This window comes from Salvelinus alpinus, chromosome 3 (assembly GCF_045679555.1).
Source record: "Salvelinus alpinus chromosome 3, SLU_Salpinus.1, whole genome shotgun sequence".
NCBI lineage: Eukaryota > Metazoa > Chordata > Actinopteri > Salmoniformes > Salmonidae > Salvelinus > Salvelinus alpinus.
Genome location: NC_092088.1, coordinates 50,989,451 through 51,013,779, shown reverse-complemented (window position 1 = coordinate 51,013,779; position 24,329 = coordinate 50,989,451). Strand labels below are relative to the sequence as shown.

General features: G+C 41.4%; 1 protein-coding gene across 1 annotated transcript; it reads right to left on the bottom strand.

Moving 5' to 3' along the window:
- Nucleotides 1–19,750: 19,750 nt before the first annotated feature.
- LOC139569741 (alpha-2A adrenergic receptor-like) lies at nucleotides 19,751–21,849 on the bottom strand. Its single transcript, XM_071391122.1, has one exon. It carries the CDS (start codon nucleotides 21,356–21,358, stop codon nucleotides 20,087–20,089), a length of 1,272 nt encoding a protein of 423 aa, XP_071247223.1. The 5' UTR covers nucleotides 21,359–21,849; the 3' UTR covers nucleotides 19,751–20,086.
- Nucleotides 21,850–24,329: the final 2,480 nt, after the last annotated feature.

Below are 24,329 nucleotides of genomic sequence, written 5' to 3'. Positions count from 1 at the left end.
CGACTGATCCGTGTAAAGGAAAGAATGAATGGGGCCATGTATCGTGAAATTTTGAGTGAAAACCTCCTTCCATCAGCAAGGGCATTGAAGATGAAACGTAGCTGGGTCTTTCAGCATGACAATGATCCCAAACACACCGCCCGGGCAACGAAGGAGTGGCTTCGTAAGAAGCATTTCAAGGTCCTGGAGTGGCCTAGCCATTCTCCAGATCTCAACCCCATAGAAAATCTTTGGAGGGAGTTGAAAGTCCGTGTTGCCCAGCAACAGCCCCAAAACATCACTGCTCTAGAGGAGATCTGCATGGAGGAATGGGCCAAAATACCAGCAACAGTGTGTGAAAACCTTGTGAAGACTTACAGAAAACAGTTGACCTCTGTCATTGCCAACAAAGGGTATATAACAAAGTATTGAGATAAACTTTTGTTATTGACCAAATACTTATTTTCCACCATAATTTGCAAATAAATTCATTAAAAATCCTACAATGTGATTTTCTGGATTTTTTTTCTCTCATTTTGTCTGTCATAGTTGAAGTGTACCTATGATGAAAATTACAGGCCTCTCATCTTTTTAAGTGGGAGAATTTGCACAATTGGTGGCTGACTAAATACTTTTTTGCCCCACTGTATATCTTTCAATTCTCTCTGGGTGAAAATAAGATGGTAAGATGGATCCTTCAAGGCAGCTCATTAGTTGGTCTGCAGATGGCAGTGAAGGTCCTGGATATATATATATATATATATATATATATATAGAGTGCTTATATATATATATATATATATAAGCACTCTGTGTCCTCAACTTGCAGCAGGCAGCCAGGTTTGCTGTCACTCAGACAGAATGGGGATTTCGTTTTTTCCCCTACCCTTTCCCATAGCCACGGGAAGTAAGGGGTGCTGATGGTGCTGCAGTTCATATAAGGAAATCAGTCAATTTAAATGAATTAATTAGGCCCTAATCTATTGATTTCACATGACTGGGAATAAAGGTATGCATTTGTTGGACACATATACCTTTACAAATATGGGCCTCACAATGGGCCTCAGGATCTCGTCACGGTATCCCTGTGCATTCAAATTTCCATTGATAAAATACAATTGTGTTCGTTGTCCGTAGTTTACGCCTGCCCATACCATAACCCCACCGCCACCATGGGGCACTCTGTTCACAACTTTGACATCAGCAAACCACTCGCCCACACAATGCCATACAATAGGTCTGCGGTTGTGAGGCTGGTTGAACGTACTGACAAATTCTATAAAACGACATTGCTTATGGTAAATAAATTAACATTCAATTATCTGGCAACAGCTCTGGTGGACATTCTTGTAATCAGCATGCCAATTGCACGCTCCCTCAACTTGAGACATCTGTAGCATTGTGTTGTGTGATAACTGCATATTTTAGAGTGGCCTTTTATTGTCACTTGCACAAGGTGCACCTGTGTAATGATCATGCTATTTAATTAGCTTCTTGATATGCCACACCTGTTAGGTGGATTTCTGGGATCTTTTATTTTAGCTCATGAAACAAACATGGGACCAACACTTTACATATTGCATTTATATTTTTGTTCAGTGTATATAATGAGCACCCAGATGCTGCATAGGCAACACAATAATATCAGACAGAGACAAACTGGCCCGGGGATACATTTTTGCGGGCCGCCTCTGCGTTGGCTACTATTTTGCAATATTAATATTCTCAGAGCAGTCTTGTTGATACAAAATGTTTCAATATTCTCAGAGCTGCCTCGTTCGTTGATGCAATAATAATGACACTGTCATAGTACACTGTATGGTGACTTCATATAGCCTATAGTAGGGGGTCTGTAACCTTTTTCATATGAGTGACAATTTACAATTTATCCTACAAATTTCTAAAGATCTGCGTGCCAGTTATGATTTTCATATAAGCATTGTAGGCTACTAATCTGTGCCAAGAAAATGTCTAATTTCCCACAAACAGAATAGCCTAATTCTAGCTGGCTACTAGACAGAGACTCGGTCCTTTCAGCCACACCCCACGGAGCTCCACTATGCCTAACTGTACCGAGGCGCTGTCCATTCAGCGGTGCTGAATCATCGGCGCAGCCTTAATGTATAGATTTTTCTTCATTCATCGAGTTTGTATGTCTTTATGCGGCCTCGTCGATTGTAGGCCTAAGTAATTCCTTTGATGTATGCCTTTTATTTCAATGCATATGTAGGATTCATCTGGCAAAGTTAGCATTAGCAGTCAGCTGTTTTATGCTCCGGTTACTTTCACATTGACGTCGGTATTTGAAGTCAGGCTTGATAGCGTGTACTATGCATCTATTTCATGTTGTACTGTATGTCCTGTTCTTCAAGCAGGCTGAATGAGTCATGTAGCCTATGTATAATGAGGTTGAGTAGTACATTGTACACGCCATTCCACATACCTTTAAACCTAATATTGGGGGGACATTTTTGTTTGTTCTCCAAATAGCATTTTAGAGTTTTAAAATTGTGTAGAAGTACAGTAAATGAGCTTGAAATGGTGGGTGTATTTCTACACTCCACTTTGCCATACCACCCCCAAAGTACTTCCTATGGCTATGCCCTTGCCCCATTTGTTAGATATTATGCACAGCTTGATAGCAAACTTCCTCAACATGTGATTTATCATAGTAGCAGGCAGCAGCAATCGAAATGATCAGATTGAAAACATGCAAGGAAAACTGATTGGGTGAAATCATGAAGCGAGTGGAAGGAGAAATACAGTTTCACTCTATCCAATCAGAGCAGCAGGATCGACGTACAGCCCGCCCTTCTCTTTACAGACAGCCAGTTTAGTTATTTAAACCAGTGGTTCACGAAATGTGGGGCCCGCAGGGATCAGCAGGGGGCACATGTTTCTCTGTTTTCAAAAATAGAATCTGTTACGAACAAAGTGGACAATGTTTTGTAGACTTTACCCTTTGCCCATGTTATTAAAAAATCTGTTCTTTAGAAGGAGTGCAATGGCGAATTGAATTATTGCCAATTAAGTATATAAACCCTGGATTGCTGATGCTATGTATTGGCCATTGAGAGGCTTTGAAGCCACCGGTCGGCCATATTGGCACTCCCTAGTAATAGCAGTCCTCCATAGGAATGAATGGAATCCTACAGTATTTCAATTAAATGTTTCAAGGACAAAATTACATGTATTTAAGTATTTTTGTTGTTTAAGGTCCCCAAAGCACATACAACCCTGGGTCGCTCCTCTTTTCAGTTCGCTGCAACTAGCGACTGGAACGAGCTGCAAAAAACACTCAAACTGGACAGTTTTTATCTCCATCTCTTAATTCAAAGACTCAAACATGGACACTCTTACTGACAGTTGTGGCTGCTTAGCCTGATGTATTGTTGTCTCTACCTTCTTGCCCTTTGTGCTGTTGTCTTTGCCCAATAATGTTTGTACAATGTTTTGTACTGCTACCATGTTGTGTTGTTACTATGTTGTTGTCATGTTGTGTTGCTACTATGCTGGGTTGTCATGTATTGCTGCCATGCTATGTTGTTGTCTTAGGTCTCTTTTTATGTAGTGTTGTGGTGTCTCTCTTGTCGTAATGTGTGTTTTGTCCTATATATTTATTTCATTTTTTATTTTTAATCCCAGCCCCCGTCCCCGCAGGAGGCCTTTTGGTAGGCCGTCATTGTAAATAAGAATTTCTTCTTAACTGACTTGCCTAGTTAAATAAACATTTTAAAAAGTAAAAAATTGGTCATAATACCCATAAAATCTAGCGGTCAAACAAGAAAATGGTTCCAATCATTTTAAGTCCATACATTTTTCACATAGGGGATTTTAGAAACACTTAAATTAAGGGCTGTATTTTGTATAGGCTTACCCTGGCGTGACGTTTTAATAACTGTATAAATCTCTCTAGGTCAAGGTGGCTTTTATCAATATATTCACCTGTATTTACCCCCCCAAAATGAAATGCTTATTAGCTGTTAATGTAGCTATCATAAAGAACTACAAATGCCTTGATGATATGGACGAGACTGCCAAATCAAGGCAAAGGTAACAATCTGTAGATTAATGTTTGCTAAATAAAGTAATGAATCAATTGCCAACATTACTTTAAATTGACAATCCTGTGAACTGTCTTATGCAAGTTTTAAATTGACACAATACCTGTCAGCAAAGGTGTCAGATAGAGATGTGCAGGAGCTTGCATGGATTTGTAGTCTTGCATGATGTCTGCTTTGATACTAATGAGCATTTTCGAATCTAAGAGTAAATAGAGCTGAATATATTGATAAAAGTCACCCTGTCCGAGAGAGATTTACATGGTTATCAAAATGTCAAACCAGGGTAAGCCTACACGAAACACAGCCCTTATTTGAAGTGTTTCTAAAATTGAATGGTGGAAAAACGATTGGATCCATTGGCCCTGTTTGACAAATAGGTGTTATGGATATTATGACACCTCCGCTGTGGGGCTCTATAGGAAATGACAGAATGTGGTCTATCTTGGGTCAGTTATACCATTCTTAGCATTGTACATGCATGATGTTCACCAATGACAGCTCATCAGTTACTAGGCAATCACGTTTCACAACATTTTATCATACTTTTTTCCCTGCTGCCTAGTGTTGCTCATAATTTTTTGCTTACTCGTGTAATCAATTAAAATGAGACCAAACTATTTAATAGTTAATCGACACAGTGCAACAGGTAGATTTTAACGTTTCTGAGATAATAATGTTGCTTCAGAAGGAAAATCCATCTAAGGAGAGATTGCAGGGTAAGTAGCTAATGTTAGCTAGCTAACATCAACAAAGATTTTTTTGCCAGCTGGCCATAGAGACCCTATTAATATCTAATTCTATTTAGCTGGCTAACTAGGCTGAAGACCCGATGTTGAATTGCATAGAATTCTATGTCAGGCAAAAATGAGCGTTTGGATCACAAAAGTTTCCTCTCACGACCTCTACAAGCCAGAATGCCAGACAAGCACTTGCACTACATGGCTGAGCATAATCGAAAGGCAAACACTACCAGCTGATTGCGAGGAAATGTGCTTCGGTTGATTACAATTCTATATATTTTGCCATGTCTAATGAGTATTCATGTGATATTTCAGTGACTCAAACATCACAACAAAATCTATGGGCTAAAAAACCTAGCTGATATGTCCTAGTTCAGGTATTCCCAAACTGGGGTACGCGCAATGCCACTGGGGGTACGCCAAATAAAAATCTGTTTTGAAACATTTCTTCACATTTTCAAACAGTCCATTTATATTTTCCAATTGGGCTATACATTTGGGTGAGTTTTTTCTCTCGCCTGAGTAGCCTCGTTTCACTGTCATAAATAAAATTAAACCATCTAGTGTTCAGCGAAATAACAACACTAAGTCAAATACAGGTAGCCTATTCAAATAATTCCACTAACGGTCGGCATGTAGCCAAACATAGCTGCTGCTCAATCCGTTTGCTCGAAAATTGATAAATGGTTAAAAAAAAATTAGCTCCCAGCAGTAGTGCTACTAACAGTAGTACTACAACTGCACCTGTCGATGACGCAAGTTGTTCTGCTTCCATGAGCACATCCAATGCTAGCATCAGTAATTCTACATTTGTTGTTAGCCCAGCTAGCATGGACACTGACAGTTGTGAATCTGATGCAGCCGAAGAGAACAACGGACAGGAACGTTGGACCATCGAAGAGGCGCAAATATGACGAGAACTACATTGATTTGGGGTTCACTTATATTGGGAGTAGTGCCTTTCCTCAGCCACAGTGTGTTATATGTGCAAAAGTAAAACATCTCACAACTCAATGAAACCACTCTTGCGCAGTCATTAGAAACAAAACAAGATGTGTTCATATCTGTACTGATGGCGCAAAAGCCATGACAGGGAGACATAATGTAGTGGAGTGGTAATGTGCATGCAAGCATTTGCTCCCGACGCCACTTGGGTACACTGCAGCATTCACCGAGAGGCTCTTGTTGCCAAGGGAATGCCTGACAGCTTGAACTACGTTTTGGACACTACAGTGAAAATTCCGGACAATGTCAAATGTGATATAGCGAAGCACCTGAGTGAGTTGGGTGCGCAATTACGCAGGTACATTCCCAAAACGGATGACACAAACAACTGGATTCGTTATCCCTTTCATGTCCTGCCTCCAGTACACTTACCGATATCTGAACAAGAGAGCCGCATCGAAATTGCAACAAGCGGTTATGTGAAAATGTAATTTAATCAGAAGCCACTGACAATTTCTGGATAGGGCTGCGCTCAGTGTTTCTTGCCTTGGCAAATCACGCTGTTAAGACACTGTTGCCCTTTGCAACCACGTACCTATGTGAGAGTGGATTCTCAGCCCTCACTAGCATGAAAACTAAATACAGGCACAGACTGTGTGGAAAATGATTTAAGACTGAGACTCTCTCCAATACAACCCAACATTGCAGAGTTATGTGCATCTTTTCAAGCACACCCTTCTCATTAACCCGTGGTGAATTATTCACAATTTTTGATCAACAAATAACGTTTTTTATGTAAGATGCCTAATAAAGAGCAAAATGATTGATTATTATTTATGCCCTGGTCCTATAAGAGCTCTTTGTCACTTCCCATGAGCCGGGTTGTGACAAACTCACACTCATTCCTATGTTTAATAAACGTATCGTATAGTATGTGTGTGGCAGGCTTACAATGATGGCAAAAAACAAGATTTGAGAGTGCGCTGACCCTGATTCTAGAGGGGGTACGCAGCTTGAGGTTGAATGTTTGAAGGGGTACAGGACTATAAAAAGTTTGGGAACCACTGTCCTAGTTGATCTGGACATTTCTGACAAGTTATAAATAACTCTCTAAAGTAGGATATGACTGAGATGACAAAAGAAAAACTCATGATGCACTACCAATTTCAAAATTGCACCTTATACATTATACTATTATAACTTTCAAGAGTAAGTTGAAAGCCGGACTAAGTTCCCAAAAATAAATAAAAATATTATCATTATTTTAATTTATTTATTTTTGGGGGTGGGGGACCCACGCGACCCCCTGCGGACACCTCACGCCCCCGTAGAGTCCACGCCCCAGAGTTTAGGAACGACTGATTTAGACCACGTAGGACCTCGCACATAAGCTGAATGACATGAGAAAGATGCATGCTAGTGTTGTGTCTTTGGCTATGCCGGATTAAGTGATATGACATGCTATTCTATAAAAATCCTTTCTCCGTAATGAATACTAACTGATTGAGCTAATCATGTAAATGTAATTAACTAGAAAGTCGGGGTACCACGAAATAATATTTATAGAGCTGTTATCTTCCGAATAAACTCTTAAAGACCTAGTAATATTTTACATCAATAGCAGTCAATATTAATCGTCACCTTATTTCAGTCTCATCTGAAAGTTGTAAATTCTTGGTTATCTTCACGAACCCTAGCAAACAAGTTGAATCAGCAATACAAAATTGGGTTTAATTATTTATTTACTAAATACCTAACTAATCACACAGAATTACATATACACAGAATGAATCATACCTTGATTACAAATTACGTCATAAAGGAAAACGTCCCTAGCGGACGGAACAGATATGACAGCTGGTTACACAAAAGAAAAGGGGGCTGGGTTTGAGTGAAAGAGCGGGAAGACTTGAGGAACAAAGGGAGAAGCCATGCTATCGTAAATACAGTATCTTATGCATTCTAAATTACCGCCCATTTGGAAAAGGAAAATGCAATAAATATTTACTCTGAGCTGCGCTTCGGTAGGTTGGTGGTAGATGGAAGGCCGTGTTGCCAAACAGAGTCCTTTGTCCTTTGAAGAATGTCTCTGCTGGCAAATTGGATACGTTGTAGTAACGTCGTTGTGTGGTAGACGGGATACTCTGTCTGTTGCAGCTGTTGTTGCTAACTCAACGGCTAGGAGGTATCACTTCTGTAGTGAACAAGAGTTCAAAGTTCATACCATTCGCAACCAAAGCTCACGCTGAACCATTCTGACATCGGATCGTCATCCTAATGTACCCGGAACAGGAGGTTACATTTTCGTCAAGGTTTTATATAGTGGAGGGAGAAGGGTGTGTTCTCATAGTTTTATAACCCATGTCTCTTCACAGGGGCGGGCCACTGACTGAGCAGAGCCCTAACCTTATGAAAACCCAAATCTCTCATTTGGAAGCTAAAATTACATTTAATCTTTTCACCAATAATTTGATATTCAAACATTTAAATTGCCCAACAATTCCATGTGAATCTGATAACTCTAATGTGTATACTTTCCACTGTAGAGTTTATGTCATCCTATCATTGATGATAATGTCTCAGATGACAACCGAACTGACATCTTATTCATTAAGTACCAACGCATATGTTCAACTGGTCGGATTACCAAAATATTGTTAATTTCCCCCCACCTTCTGATGTTCCCAGAATCTCTATGTTAACCAAGGGATTTTCAAATGTCACATCAGTAAGATATAGAGAGGAAAAACCTACCCCCAGGCCAACGTCATGACACTAGCAACCGAAAAATGATAGGATCATAATCGTGTCCAGAAAATTGCCCATATCCTTTACGATACTCGTTTTGTCCGACTACTCGGCACACCCCTACTTTTGTCTCTTTTGTTGTTCCGCACCACGACATTACACTTTAACGTTAGTATGGGAATTCACCACCAAACCAGAAGATGCATCAAAACAGCCTGGCATCATAGACTAGATGTAACTTAGTAAATGTAAATCCGGGACACTCAAATTAGTATGATATGTTACGTTTGGTATGGTAACATAAGACAGATGGTTACTTAATATCAATCGCAATCTGTCTCTTATATACAAGTACATTAGAGTTTCTAGTTTGAGAAACAGACGCCTCACAAGTCCTCAAATGGCAGCTTCATTAAATAGTACATGCAAACGCCAGTCTCAACGTCAACATGAAGAGGCGACTCCGGGATGCTGGCCTACTAAGCAGAGCTCCTCTGTCCAGTGTCTGTGTTCTTTTGCCCATCTTAATCATTCATTTTTATTGGCCAGTCTGATATGGCTTTTTCTTTGCAACTCTGCCTAGAAGGCCAGCATCCCAGAGTCCCCTTTTCACTGTTGACTCTGAGACTGGTGTTTTGCGGGTACTATTTAATGAAGCTGCCGGTTGAGGACTTGTGAGGCATCTGTTTCTCAAACTAGACACTCTAATGTACTTGTCCTCTTGCTCAGTTGTGCACCGGGGCCTCCCACTCCTCTATCTATTCTGGTTATAGCCAGTTTGCTCTGTTCTGGGAAGGGAGCAGTACACAGCGTTGTACGAGATCTTCAGTTTCTTGGCAATTTCTGGCATGGAATAGCCTTCATTTCTCAGAACAAGAATAAACTGAGTTTCAGAAGAAAGTTCTTTGGTTCTGGCCATTTTGAGCCTGAACCCACAAATGCTGATGCTCCAGATACTCAACTAGTCTAAAGAAGGCCAGTTTTATTGCTTCTTTAATCATAACAACAGTTTTCAGCTGTGCTAACATAATTCCTATAGGGTTTTCTAATTATCAGTTAGCCTTTTAAAATTAGAAACTTGGATTAGCTAACACAACGTGCCATTGGAACACATGAGTGATGTTTGCTGATAATGGGCCTCTGTACGCCTATGTAGATATTCCATAAAAAAAATATTGTTTCCGGCTACAATAGTCATTTACAACATTAACAATGTCTACTTTGAATTTCTGATCAATTTGATGTTATTTTAATGGACAATTTTTGTTGCTTTTCTTTCAAAAACAAGGACATTTCTAAGTGTCCCCAAACTTTTGAACGTTAGTGTACGTGTAGGTAGGGGTAAAGTGACTATGCATAGATAATAAACAGCGGGTAGCAGCAGTAATGCAAATAGTCCAGGTAGCCATTTGATTAACTGTTCAACAGTCTTATGGCTTGGGGGTAGAAGCTGTTAAGGAGCCTTTTGGACTTAGACTTGGCGCTCCGGTACTGCTTGCCGTACAGTAGCAGAGAGAACAGCCTATGACTAGGGTGGCTGGAGTCTTTGACAATTTTTAGGAACCTCCTCTGACACTGCCTGGCATAGAGGTCCTGGATTTTATTGTATTTTAAATTTAACCTTAATTTAACTAGGCAAGTCAGTTAAGAACAAATTCTTATTTACAATGATGGCCTACACCGGCCAAACCTGGATGACACTGGGCCAATCACTGCCGGTTGTGATACAGCCTGGATTCGTACCAGGGTGTCGTACCAGGGTGGATACCAGGGTGGATTCGTACCAGCCTGGATTCGTACCAGGGTGTCTGTAGTGATGCCTCTAGCACTGAGATGCAGTGCCTTAGACCACTGCGCCACTCGGGAGCAGATTGCAGGAAGCTTGCAGGAAGCTTGCAGGAAGCTTGGCCCCAGATGTACTGGGCTGTACGCACTACCCTCTGTAGCGGCTTGCGGTCGGATGGCGAGCAGTTGCCATACCAAGCGGTGATGCAACCATTCAGGATGCTCTCGATAGGTATTGTCGTGCCCTCTTCACGACTGTCTTAGTGTGTTTAGACTGTGAGAGTTTGTTAGTGATGTAGACGCCAAGGAACTTGAGGTTGTCGACACGCTCCACTACAGCCCAATTGATGTGAATCGGGGCGTACTCTGACCCCTTTTTCCTGTAGTCCACGATCAGCTTTTTAGTCTTGCTCACGTTGAGCACAAGGTTGTTGTCCTGGCACCACACTGCCCACACTGCCATGTCTCTGGCGTCCTCCCTGTAGGGTGTCTAATCGTTGTCGGTGATCAGTCCTACCACAGTTGTGTCGTCAATAAACGTAATGATGGTGTTGGAGTCGTTTGTGGCCATGCAGTCCTGGTGAACAGGGAGTTCAGGAGGGGATGAGCACACACCCCTGAGGGGCCCCCGTATTTAGGATCAGCGTGGCAGATGTGTTGTTGCCTTCCTTTATCACCTGGGGTCGGTCCGTCAGGATGTCCAGGATCCAGTTTCAGAGGGAGGTATTTAGCTTATGAGCTTTGATGATGAGGTTTGAGGGCAGTATGGTGTTGAACGCTGAGCTGTGGTCCACGAACAGCATTCTCACATAGGTGTTCCTTTTGTCCAGATGGGAAAGGTCAGATGGGAAAGGTGCAATGGAGATTGTGTCATCTGTGGATCTGTTGGGGCGGTATGCGAATTGTAATGGGTCTAGGGTGTCTGGGATGATGCTGTTGATGTGAGCCATGACCAGCCTTTCAAAGTACTTCATGGCTACAGACGTGAGTGCTACGGAGCGGTCGTCATTTAGGCAGGCTACCTTGGTGTTCTTGGGCACAGGGACTATGGTGGTCTGCTTGAATACGTGTCCTGGTAATCTGTCTGGCCCTGTGGCCTTGTGAATGTTAACCTGTTTAAAGGTCTTACTCACATCGGTTATGGAGAGCGTGATCACACAGTCATCTGGAACAGCTGGTGCTCTCATGCATGGTTCAGTGTTGCTTGCCTCGAAGAAACCATAGAAGGCATTTAGCTCATCTGGTAGGCTCGCTTCACTGGGAAGCTCGCGGCTGGGTTTCCCTTTTGTAATCCGTAATAGTTTGCAAGCCCTGCCACATCCATCTAGGGTTTACAGAGAATGGTGCAACAAACAAAAAAACTTCCAGCCAGTGGCAGTCCTGTGTGCGAAAACAGCTTGATGATGAGAGAGAGTGGAAGGAGAATGGCAAGAATCATGCAAGCCAATAGACGGGCCACAAGCAAACAAATAACTGCGCAGTACAACAGTGGTGCGCAGAACGGCATCTCGGAACTCACAACTCGTCGATCCTTGTCACGGATGGGCTATTGCAGCAGACGACCACACCGGGTTCCATTCCTATCAGCTAAAAACAAGAAGAAGCGGCTACAGTGGGCACACGATCACCAACACTGGACGATTGAGGAGCGGAAAAACATTGCCTGGTCTGACTAATCCCGGTTCCTGCGTCATGCTGATGGCAGAGTCAGGATTTGGCATAAGCAGCATGAGTCCATGGACACATCCTGCCTGGTTCAGATTGGTGTCGGTGGTGTACTGGTGTGGGGAATGCTTTCCTGGCACACGTTAGGTCCCTTGATGCTAATTGAGCAGCAAACCTTTACAACACCTCCAGGCTGTTCCACAGTATATATTATAATTCAGAAATGTTCACAAGTTGTTCACTGTTTTCACAAGAGACAGACTGACACACATTTTCTGTTTTGACTGAGTTTGAATAGCTCTCACTTTAGATTTGGGACTGCAGAAATACTTTACTAATGCTTTATTAATGTGGGAGTAATGATTAATAAATGGTGAACACAATTTATAAATGCCTTATAATTGGTTTATTACAGACTCCATCCAGAACCATCCTAGTTGTAAATGAATAAACACATTGTATATTAGAAAAAGAAGAAAAGCACAAAATAAATGCCTTATAGACGAACATTGGCTTATATAATATCTTAGAACAGCCTAACTACATATTTCAAATTAGTGCATTTCAAGTGTTCCTCCTTGTCCACTTTAGATAAGTGTTTAAATATTAGATTGCATATAATTCAATAGAAGAAAACAGAGAGAAAAAAGGAGAGAGAGAGAGACTGCCAGTTCCTTAATGTTTAGACTGTAGCCAATGGCTACATTAAGGACCTGGCAGTCTCTTTTTTCCCTCTCTCTCTGTTTTCTTCTACTGAATTCAAAATACAGTACAACATTCTGTGTTTGTCAATGAACAATGCCGGGACTAGTGTTGTGCTTCGTTTGACAGTGCCGTGCGCATATATGTATATTTCTGCCAGGAAGTGACAGGCCTTTCAGCGAATGAAATAAGTGGGAGACAGGAGGGACTTTCCAGCCTTCAGTGCAGTGGCAATGTAATGTAATCCAATACCATAGTCACTTGTTACTACAGATCATAAACTCACTCGCTGAGTTAGAGACTGAGACTCAGAAGCGAATAAACATTAATAAAACAAATACATAGACAGTCCACGAATTGACCTTTATTGTAATACACGATGACTTGTGTTTAGTAAAAAGCACGGTATAAATGTCTAGTAGATGGCTATTGCCTTACCTATGTTTTATAAAAGCCAATCGAAAGACTTGTTATTGCAAGTGTACCACAGCAGATGATCTGTCATTTCTCACAGACACAGCACTCGGCCCAGCAGAACCAGAACTTTTACTAAATAAATGTGTTAATTTCATACATTTAGCAACGTTGGCCTCGAGATCTTTTTTGGTCTCTAACTTTTTCAGCACCACCCTTCTGTTTTTCTGTTTCGACTGAGTGACTGACAGAGTCAGAGCGGGTCTCACTCTCTCTGATGAAGAGTGTTTGACTTTGAATATGAATTTGTGCCAGCTCAGCCAATCAGAAAAGCGGGCTGCCAAAAATGCTGTTATTTAGGTCAGAGGTCACCATGTGGGAGAAGTTGGAGCTCAAGGATGATCGACAAGTTTCCCACTAGTAATTACCAGTTGGTGGGCCATTCAAATAGATTTTTCGCAGTCATATTTGGTAAACAGAGAGAATATTAGAGATAACATCTATATATACTGTCACACCCTAATCTGTTTCACCTGCCTTTGTGCTTGTCTCCACCCCCTCCAGGTGTCACCCATCTTCCCCATTATCCCCTGGGTATTTAAACCTATGTTTTCTGTCTGTCTGTGCCAGTTCGTCTTGTATATTCCAAGTAAACCAGCATGGTTTTCCTGTGCTCCTGCCTTTTCTATTCTCTTTTGCTAGTCCTCCCGGTTTTGACCCTTGCCTGTTTTCTGGACTCTGTACCCGCCTGCCTGACCATTCTGCCGGCCCTGACCTCGAGCCTGCCTGCCACACTGTACCTCCTGGACTCTGAACTGGTTTTGACCTTTTGCCTGTCCACGACCATTCTCTTGCCTACCCCTTTTGGATTATTAAGAAATATCAAAGACTCAAACCATCTGCCTCCTGTGTCTGCATCTGGGTCTCGCCTTGTGCCCTTATATATACTGAGTGTACAAAACATAATATTCAGTTGCACCCCCTTTTTGCCCTCAGCACACATTCAATTCATCAGGGCATGGACTCTACAAGGTGTTAAAAGCATTCCACAGGGCTGCTGGCCCATGTAGACTCCAATGCTTCCCACAGTTGTGTCAAGTTGGGTGGTGGATTATTCTTGATACACAGGGGAAACTGTTGAGTGTGAAAAACCCAGCAGCGTTGCTGTTCTTGACACACTCAAACCGGTGCGCCTGGTACCTACTACCATACCCGGTTCAAAAGCACTTAAATCTTTTGTCTTGCCCATTCATCCTCTCAATTGCACACATAAACAATCCATGTCTCTATTGTCTCAAGGCTTAACAATCCTTCTTTAACATGTCCTCCCCTTCAACTACTCTGATTGAAGCAGATTTAAAAGGTGACATCAATAAGGGATCATGGCTGTCACCTGGATTAACCTGGTCAGTCTATGTCATGGAAAGAGCAGGTGTTCTTAATGTTTTGTACACTCAGTGTATGTCACATTATGGCATCTGTGAGCGCACGGGCAGTGCCATTGAGGCTATCTCTATTGTGGCCATCTCCATATTTTTCTACTACATCTAGTTGGCAAACTGAAAGGGTGCATACTGCCAGCTAATGTTGTTCAAACACGTATAAAGCCAAGGTTTGTGATTTACTGCCACCTACAGGAATGTTTGCTCACGAGTACCACAGTATGAGTCATAATACCCATAAAACCTACACAGGGTAGTGTGTACTGCCCAGTACATCACTGGGGCCAAGCTTCCTGCCATCCAGGACCTCTATACCGGTGTCAGAGGAAGGCCCTAAAAATTGACAAAGACTCCAGCCACCCTAGTCATAGACTGTTCTCTCTGCTCCCACACGGCAAGCGGTACCTGAGCGCCATGTCTAGGTCCAAAAGACTTCTTAACAGCTTCTACCCCCATGCCATAAGACTGCTGAACAGCTAATCAAATGGCTACCCGGGAATTTGAATTGACCCCCCCCCTTTTTTTACACCGCTGCTACTCGCTGTTTATTATCTATGCATAGTCACTTTACCCCTACCTACATGTAGATATTACCTCGACTAACCTGAACCCCCACACATTGACTCTGTACCGGTACCCTCTGTATATAGCCTCGTTATTGTTATTTTATTGTTTCTCTTTTATTTTTTACTTCAGCGCATGTGACAAATACAATTTAATTTGATTTAGTAGTGCTCTTTTTCATTCAATCAAGCAGTCACACAGCAGAGAAGCAGATGGATGAGCACTTCAATAGTAGAAACTATGCTTGGCAGCTCATTTGCAGATTGGACTATCCAATTCCCAATACCGTAATGCTACCTAATATACTGTATGCATTGGTTCTATGTAGAACTGTCCCCTGAGGTGGGTGCTGTGCTGTAGAGATAAAAAATATAATTAACCATTGTATCACATTCAGATAAAATCTGAAGGGAATGCCAAGATACAAACATTAAGTTCTTCAACTTACTATGCTATTACAGTGGTAGAATTTCTAATCTCCACTGTGTATAATAAGTTTGTCATCAATGAGGTAGAGGCGTAGAAAATGGTTAATGTACCATATGTTATATCTGCTAAATCTCAAGAATATTGGAAATGAACTCTAGTACATAAAAACACAATCAACGTGCTGTTGCTATTTCATTAATTTTGGCAGTGATACGGTACTGTTTGGCAATAGAGGTACTTTTGCTGTATGTCCTTACATTAAAACAAATACTGCAATAGCCCCAACACAATGTAGCCTATCCTACTGCATACAAAGAAAAGACTGAAATGAATAAATCTGTGTGCCCATCAAATCAAATGTACACTAATCTACTTATGTGCACTCAAGGATCAGGAATCATCTCTTTTCAGAGATGGTCCATAGATGAGTATTTGATTTTTCAATATTTTCGGTATTTTCAATTCATTATCAATATTTTTTTATTCATGATATATATTGGCACAACTCTGCTCAGTGTATACAACAATGTGTATTGGCTTAATTAAGCCTTCATCAGGGTGTCCGAAACTCTGATGAAGGCGTGAGCCGATATATGTTGGTGTATTTAATTTTTTTAATTGCTTGGCCCACACATTACTCACACAAACTCACACAAGTGCCTCAAATTTCTCTTTAGCTTTTCTAGTACTATTCCCCGCCAAGAGCACATGTACTTGTTTTGGAATAACTGAAGCGCTCCTGCTACTTATTTTTCTTCTGCTCAGTATATGCTGATGATAATCCACCTCTCTTCTCATGGCATTCATATCAATATGTTGACCTTTCCAAGCCATTTCAATTATAATAGCAGCTACACTTTGTTGTGGTCTTGCAGGTTCTTTGTTTGATTCGATACACTGCTTTACCCTCTCAGTATTCCTGGCATGTGTTCTGACACTTTTTGCCTTGGTTTCATACTTTTTCAAAATTTTACAGGCGGTCCTCCCCTAAACCTGTTCAGTATTGTGTTTGACCCTCTCCTCAGTGCGTGAAACCCCCTCCAGCACTGACTACACCAGCAATGTTTCAGACACAGTACAGTCGACTTTTCCAGAATCACTGTGACTTAATGTGGCTTAGGGAGTTAAATGGGGAGAGACAAACTTGAGATCAATGTGAAAATCGTGGGAACTACTGCCATACACAGCTTATAAAGCGTACAAGCCTGGGTGTCATAGCCATAAATTGCGGCCCTGTTCGAGGGAAATAAATAATTGACGGAAACCCAGAAGAAAAAATGTATGTGTGTGAAAGTGTGGCAATGAGGATAGTGCTACAGTGCTAGCGTAACCAGGAAGAATAAAAACTCAGTGTTGAAATGATGCTAAATCAAAGTGATTTTAGGTTAAAAGGCCATAATTGTTTTGCAAATACATGTTTAAAAGAACATAACGTATCTGTGATGACCGCATTACTTTTATCAACTGTAGGAAGAACTGCTTTATCTAGTCAAAGGTTCAACAAATACTGTCTTTGTTTCCACAATTTCCTCTTACTACTTTGAGCAATTGAGATTAATATACTTGCATTCACATTCAACCTTTTTAGTATCTGTTAAAAACTGCTCAACCAAAGCGTTTAATTGTAATGTATGCACAGCTGGCAATGCATGGCACATGCCTTCATTATTCTCCTGGTTGTTATTTTGATTAAAAGAACTAAGAACATCCAGAAGCTAAACACGATGAATGCTAATGACTTCGGATATATTCCATATCCTCTGCAGATTTTGGGAAGTCAAGCAAATTACATCTTTAGAGGATCTGAGTTTCTCAGGCAATATATTCATTATGTCTCTCCATCTGTCTCTCGCTCTCTCTCTCTCCTGCCCTCTCCCTTGGTCCTTTACTCTGATAGGAGGCAATCTATCTTGTTAACTGAATGGGCTTTTAACATTAGAGGTAAAAAAGTCATGAGTGATCCATTTCCTGCAGATCTGACACCTGCCTCAGGAGGAGGATGATGGAGGATGATGGAACACAATGGGGAGAGGGGTGCAAACTACAGACTACACAAATCTTCCCTCTAATCTGATGGGAAAGTGTGACCACTTCCGTTTCAAATGTGTTTTTGTTTTTAATGGTCTTCAAGCGCAAAACGCACAAAAACAGTAGCTATATCCCAATGCAATGTCACAATATGATGACACATTACATTGAAACAATGTTGATTCAACCAGTTTGTACCCAGTGGGTTTTGTTGTGTACATTTGACATGTCAGATGGTTCGTGGGAATCGATCAAAGATGGGTCTATAGTTTAACATCTGTGGTGACTGGTGAGTAATAGTTGTTGTATTTTAAGACTGGCTACATGGCTAAACCCAAGTATGTGTACCACAGGAATGTTAAACAGCAGAACTGCTGCAACTGAGGCATATTCTATCTATTGGAATAAGAAAGGACTGTTGGAGCTGAGTTATGATAATCCCTAATGGTGTGTATTTTACTGTGTGCCTTCCTTCACTGGCAAAAACATTCAAATGAAATAACACATATTTAAACTGATAATGAGAATGCCACCATAATTCTGTTGTACAGTATAACACTAGAAGAACCAGTGCAAACGGATTTCAAAGGGAAACACATTGACTAGCCTCTAATGTTTCCACAGAAGAAAAGAGAATCCTAATCAAAGAAACTGTCTGACGTCAAGGCCGGCCTAAATAAGTCTGTGAACATTACATCACAATGCAATTACACGCACCTTAATGTTTGGAGTGCAGGGCCAATAACATTTGGCTCTTGATATGTTTCTTGTTTGACTTGGGGGAAGGATTTAATGATATCTGCAACTGTACCATTATCATTTCTGCTGAGCTGAACTGAGCTGTGTTCAATATTGTTGTGCCAGCCATTACCTTGTAGGCATACTTTCCCTCTCATTTCATTTGCATTGTTCTCACTGGTAGTTTGGTGGGGGGAGGCTCTTTGAAGGCAATGCAATTTGTTTTGATGAGAGTTTCATCACCCACTTGAGAGAAGACGATGAAACACAAGGAGATAATGGCTCCTCAGAATACACTTATGTTCCAATGGCCCTCCTGAATAGGGCTTTATGTAATGTTCATGTTCATGTTGATTCTCTGCCATTTCGTGTTGATTTCAGTGCTATATTCCCCTGCTCGTGTTCATAGTATGTCATTCTCAAATCAGTTTTTATACAAAGGCTTATTTCATACCGAGACCATTTCTAGTCCGATTAGCCTGATGAGCAACAGAACATGTTGTGTGATGAATTTTTGGAGAGTTCCACAGCATGTTGCATAATTCTCACTTATGTGATAATATAAGCCGAACAATTACTGTTATAGTATGGGACACCCGTTTTATTTCAGTCACATCGATAAGGCAACAGAACATGTTGTGTGATGAATTTATGGAGAGTTCCACAGCATGTTGCATAATTCTCACTTATGTGATAATGTAAGCCGAACAATTACTGTTATAGTATGGGAAACCCGTTTTATTTCAGTCACATCGATAAGGCGATAGAGTTCCTCTATTGTTTTTTGTTTTTTCAAGATCCCTGAAATGGTGGCGATAAAGTAAATGCAAGACCCCAGAAAGAGGGAAGTGAAGGCAACTGCATGCATATTTTGATTTATGAGCAATAGAGTTAATTTTGCTATGGCTCATCGACAGGGGTTGCAGTGACTCATGTGCATCACTAACATAATTAACTTCTCTCTGATGGCAGAAATCCAACATCCATCACTTAATGTACTGTTTAACTTGAAAAAAAAGTGATAACCTCTTTTTCTTTTGTGTGCATCATGAATATTGGCAGGCTGTGCGTGAAAGATTATAAAAAATAATACACTGTATACAGTATACACCATAAAATCTGTTGATTGTGGGTGGATTATTGGCATGGTGTTTCCTCTCTACTGATAAGGACACGGTAGATGATTCAGTCTATCTTGCCCTGTGGGAACCCAGGTTATCTCTTTCTGTTGGCTCCTCTGGGTCTGTGCCTCTGTGCAATATGGTACATGAAGGAAACGCAGTTGTGTTTGAAACATGATTGTCCTTATTCAATAAGTAGAATGCAATGAAAACGATTAGAGTGCAGTGTTGTAAGTTTGAGTATTTGTTTTCTGGAACATTTACTTAATGTACAACAATACCCCTAAAACTCAATGGGTACCCCAACGAACATACACTGATAGAACATACTGTAAAATTGAATACATGTTTAAATATGTTTATTCATTATACATACATATGCTCCTTGTTAATCTGCACAGCTAATCGATTATGCATGACTGAATTATAGCCTACATAATAACATCAAGCATCCTCCATGGAGATACAAGCCAGCTGCCTCACTACATAAGCATGAAGTAATAAACATGGAATGTCAAATACATGTAAATGTATGTGGTGGGATTAAAGATTGGAATGATCTCAAAACTGTTGTACATTGACACACGTGTACAAAATTGATGAAACAAGTATTTCCCAATAGGTATATTTTCTTTCCATGAGAAACTGTACATGACTCCAACTTGTAAACAATTAAATCTGTATTCAGACAAGAAACAGTAGCTAGTCCAAAACAAGTATATTCATAGCCCTCTTCTATCCTTCTTGCAAAGGATTTTTTTGAAAGACCTCCTAAAGTCATTGTTGAAAATAGTGTAAATGACTGGATTCAGCGAGCTATTGCAGTATCCGAACCAGAAGAAGAAATTGAACAATGTCTCAGGGACACAGCAGGACTCACATATGGCGGTGAGTGTGTACGTGAAGAAGAAGGGGAACCAGCAGACAACAAACACTCCCATGACCACAGCCAGAACAAAGGTGAAGCGCTTCTCTCTGTTCTGCCTTCCTTTCCACCGGCTCACTTTCACACACTGGTGTGCATCATAATCTTTAGGGGACGGGTCTTCTAGTTTCACCTGACTCACTTTGGTCTTTCCCTTTCTCAGCTTCATTTTGATGGAGCACTGGTTCTCATTCCCATCAGACGAGGAGCACTCTTCCTCCACGTCGATTCCATTGACCTCCTCACCCTCCTCCACTCCATCTCTACGTCCTTCTCTGTTCCTTCTCTCCAGGGGGTCCTGCTGAACTAAGCCATACTGACTTTTATCTGGATTATTGTTTTCCCTTCTCCTTTCACCCGGAGGGGCCCTAGTTCTATTCTTTGCAACCTGGTAAATTCGAACGTACACCAGAATCATGATCACACAGGGGGCGAAGAATGAGGCGGTGCTGGAGAATATGATGTACCACTTCTCCTCATTGATCTTACATGTGGGACCCTCCTCTTTGGCCCCTTCCTTCTCCATTGAAATGAGAGGTGGGAATGATATAATAGCAGCCAGCACCCACACGAATAAAACTATACATTTGATCCTGCGTGGTGTCCTTTTCGAGTTGTACTCAATGGCTTGAGTGACTGACCAGTATCTGTCCAGACTTATGGCACACAGATGCGTGATGGACGAGGTGCAGAACAGAACATCCAGGGCCAGGTATATCTCACACCACACTTGACCAAAGTACCAATATCCCATCAGTTCATTAGCCAGAGAAAAGGGCATCACCAGAGTGGCCACTAGAATGTCTGCACATGCTAAGGACACTAAAAACAAGTTCTGAGGGGCTCTTAGGGCCCGGCTGGTGAACACAGCGATGACCACTAGGACATTACCGAACACTGTGAGAAGAATAAGGATACCCACCAGTATTGTCAGAGGCACAGAAGTCTGCACAGTGTAAGGGAGCCTGCCAGGCAAAGTCTTGTTGCTGTTGGTCAAGTTATCACACCCCATAAGGATGAAGCTGGGGTCCTTACAAGATAAGTCAACCAATCCACTATTATGGCACATTCGTTAATTAAGCGTCCCACGATAACGTAGCCTTTAATTTTTGCCCACTGGGGAGAATGTCATATCAACAATCTCACATACAAATGATCTCAAAATGTGGTTTTACTCCTTTGTTTTCCAGCATCCAAAAACGTAGTTTTCTCCATTTACACATTCAGGAAAAAAGTGGTAATTCGTTATCCTCTGCCTTCGAGCTTCAAACACTTCAAATTGTCCCACGTTGTGCATGGAATAGCATCGACAGGATTATATTTCTCTGCCACTGAAACAGTAGTTGGTGAAGCAGATATGTATGTGGCAGAGGAGGGGATTGCCGCTTTTTATATGGTGTTGAGCCTCATCTCCCTAGTCAGTATATCTTAGTGGGAATAATGGGCGGGGTCCAATTACTATCGGAGCTACAGAAGAGTTTCATTGTTGCTTTCCAAATTGTACATTGACAAAATACCTTGTCATTCCAAATATTCTGCAGATATATCTATATATTTTGTATTTTGTGACTACGTCTAGGCTAGTGTTTATTAATGAACCACATGAGATATTAGTAATCTTATTTCATAATCTCAGGTAGCCTAGTTGTTGAGCCAGTAACCAAAAGGTCGCTGGTTCCAATATATACCTTTTTTAAATGTAACCTTTATTTTAACAGGGAAGACATATTGAGACCTGGGTCGCTTTTACAAATGCACCCTGTATATACAACGCAAATATACACATTGAACCCAAACTATATACAGTATATACAGTGGGGAGAACAAGTATTTGATACACTGCCGATTTTGCAGGTTTTCCTACTTACAAAGCATGTAGAGGTCTGTAATTTTTATCATAGGTACACTTCAACTATGAGAGACGGAATCTAAAACAAAAATCCAGAAAATCACATTGTATGATTTTTAAGTAATTAATTTGCATTTTATTGCATGACATAAGTATTTGATACATCAGAAAAGCAGAACTTAATATTTGGTACAGAAACCTTTGTTTGCAATTACAGAGATCATACGTTTCCTGTAGTTCTTGACTAGGTTTGCACACACTGCAGCAGGGATTTTGGCCCACTCCTCCCTACAGATCTTCTCCAGATCCTTCAGGTTTCGGGGCTGTCGCTGGGCAATACGGACTTTCAGCTCCCTCCAAAGATTTTCTATTGGGTTCAGGTCTGGAGACTGGCTAGGCCACTCCAGGACCTTGAGATGCTTCTTACGGAGCCACTCCTTAGTTGCCATGGCTGTGTGCTTCGTGTCGTTGTCATGCTGGAAGACCCAGCCACGACCCATCTTCAATGCTCTTACTGAGGGAAGGAGGTTGTTGGCCAAGATCTCGCGATACATGGCCCCATCCATCCTCCCCTCAATACGGTGCAGTCGTCCTGTCCCCTTTGCAGAAAAGCATCCCCAAAGAATGATGTTTCCACCTCCATGCTTCACGGTTGGGACGGTGTTCTTGGGGTTGTACTCATACTTCTTCTTCCTCCAAACACGGCGAGTGGAGTTAGACCAAAAAGCTCTATTTTTGTCTCATCAGACCACATGACCTTCTCCCATTCCTCCTCTGGATCATCCAGATGGTCATTGGCAAACTTCAGACAGGCCTGGACATGCACTGGCTTAAGCAGGGGGACCTTGCGTGCGCTGCAGGATTTTAATCCATGACGGCGTAGTGTGTTACTAATGGTTTTCTTTGAGACTGTGGTCCCAGCTCTCTTCAGGTCATTGACCAGGTCCTGCCGTGTAGTTCTGGGCTGATCCCTCACCTTCCTCATGATCATTGATGCCCCACGAGGTGAAATCTTGCATGGAGCCCCAGACCGAGGGTGATTGACCGTCATCTTGAACTTCTTCCATTTTCTAATAATTGCGCCAACAGTTGTTTCCTTCTCACCAAGCTGCTTGCCTATTGTCCTGTAGCCCATCCCAGCCTTGTGCAGGTCTACAATTTTATCCCTGATGTCCTTACACAGCTCTCTGGTCTTGGCCATTGTGGAGAGGTTGGAATCTGTTTGATTGAGTGTGTGGACAGGTGTCTTTTATACAGGTAACGAGTTCAAACAGGTGCAGTTAATACAGGTAATGAGTGGAGAACAGGAGGGCTTCTTAAAGAAAAACTAACAGGTCTGTGAGAGCCGGAATTCTTACTAGTTGGTAGGTGATCAAATACTTATGTCATGCAATAAAATGCAAATTAATTATTTAAAAATCATACAATGTGATTTTCTGGATTTTTGTTTTAGATTCCGTCTCTCACAGTTGAAGTGTACCTATGATAAAAATTACAGACCTCTACATGCTTTGTAAGTAGGAAAACCTGCAAAATCGGCAGTGTATCAAATACTTGTTCTCCCCACTGTATATATACAGTGCTTTCGGAAAGTATTCAGATACTTCACTTTTTCTACATTTTGTTAAGTTACAGCCTCATTCTAAAATGTATTACATTTTTTCCCCCTCATCAACCTACACACCATACCCCATAATGACAAAGCGAAAATAGGTTTTTAGACATTTTTGCTAATTTATTCAAAACAAAAAACGAAATGCCTTGGGGATGCTGTGGGGATGTTTTTCAGCAGCAGGGACTGGAAGACTAGTCAGGATCGAGGGAAAGATGAACAGAGCCAAGTAAAGACATATCCTTGATGAAAACCTGCTTCAGAGCGAAGGTTAATCTTCCAACAGGACAACGGCCCTAAGCACACAGCCAAGACAACGCAGGAGTGGCTTCGGGACAAGTCTTTCAAGGTCCTTGAGTCGGCCTGCCATAACCTGGACTTGAACCCGATCAAACATCTCTGGAGAGACCTGAAAAATAGCTGTGCAGCAACACTCCCCATCCAACCTGACAGAGCTTGAGAGGATCTGCAGAAAAGATTGGAAGAATCTCCCCAAATACAGGTGTGCCAAGCTTGTAGCGTCATACTCAAGAAGACTCAAGGCTGTAATCACTGCCGAAGGTGCTTCAACAAAGTACT

What these genes read in the sequence shown, in the direction of transcription:
- LOC139569741 (XM_071391122.1), bottom strand. Translation starts at nt 21,358, where the DNA reads ATGTGCCATAATAGTGGATTGGTTGACTTATCTTGTAAGGACCCCAGC.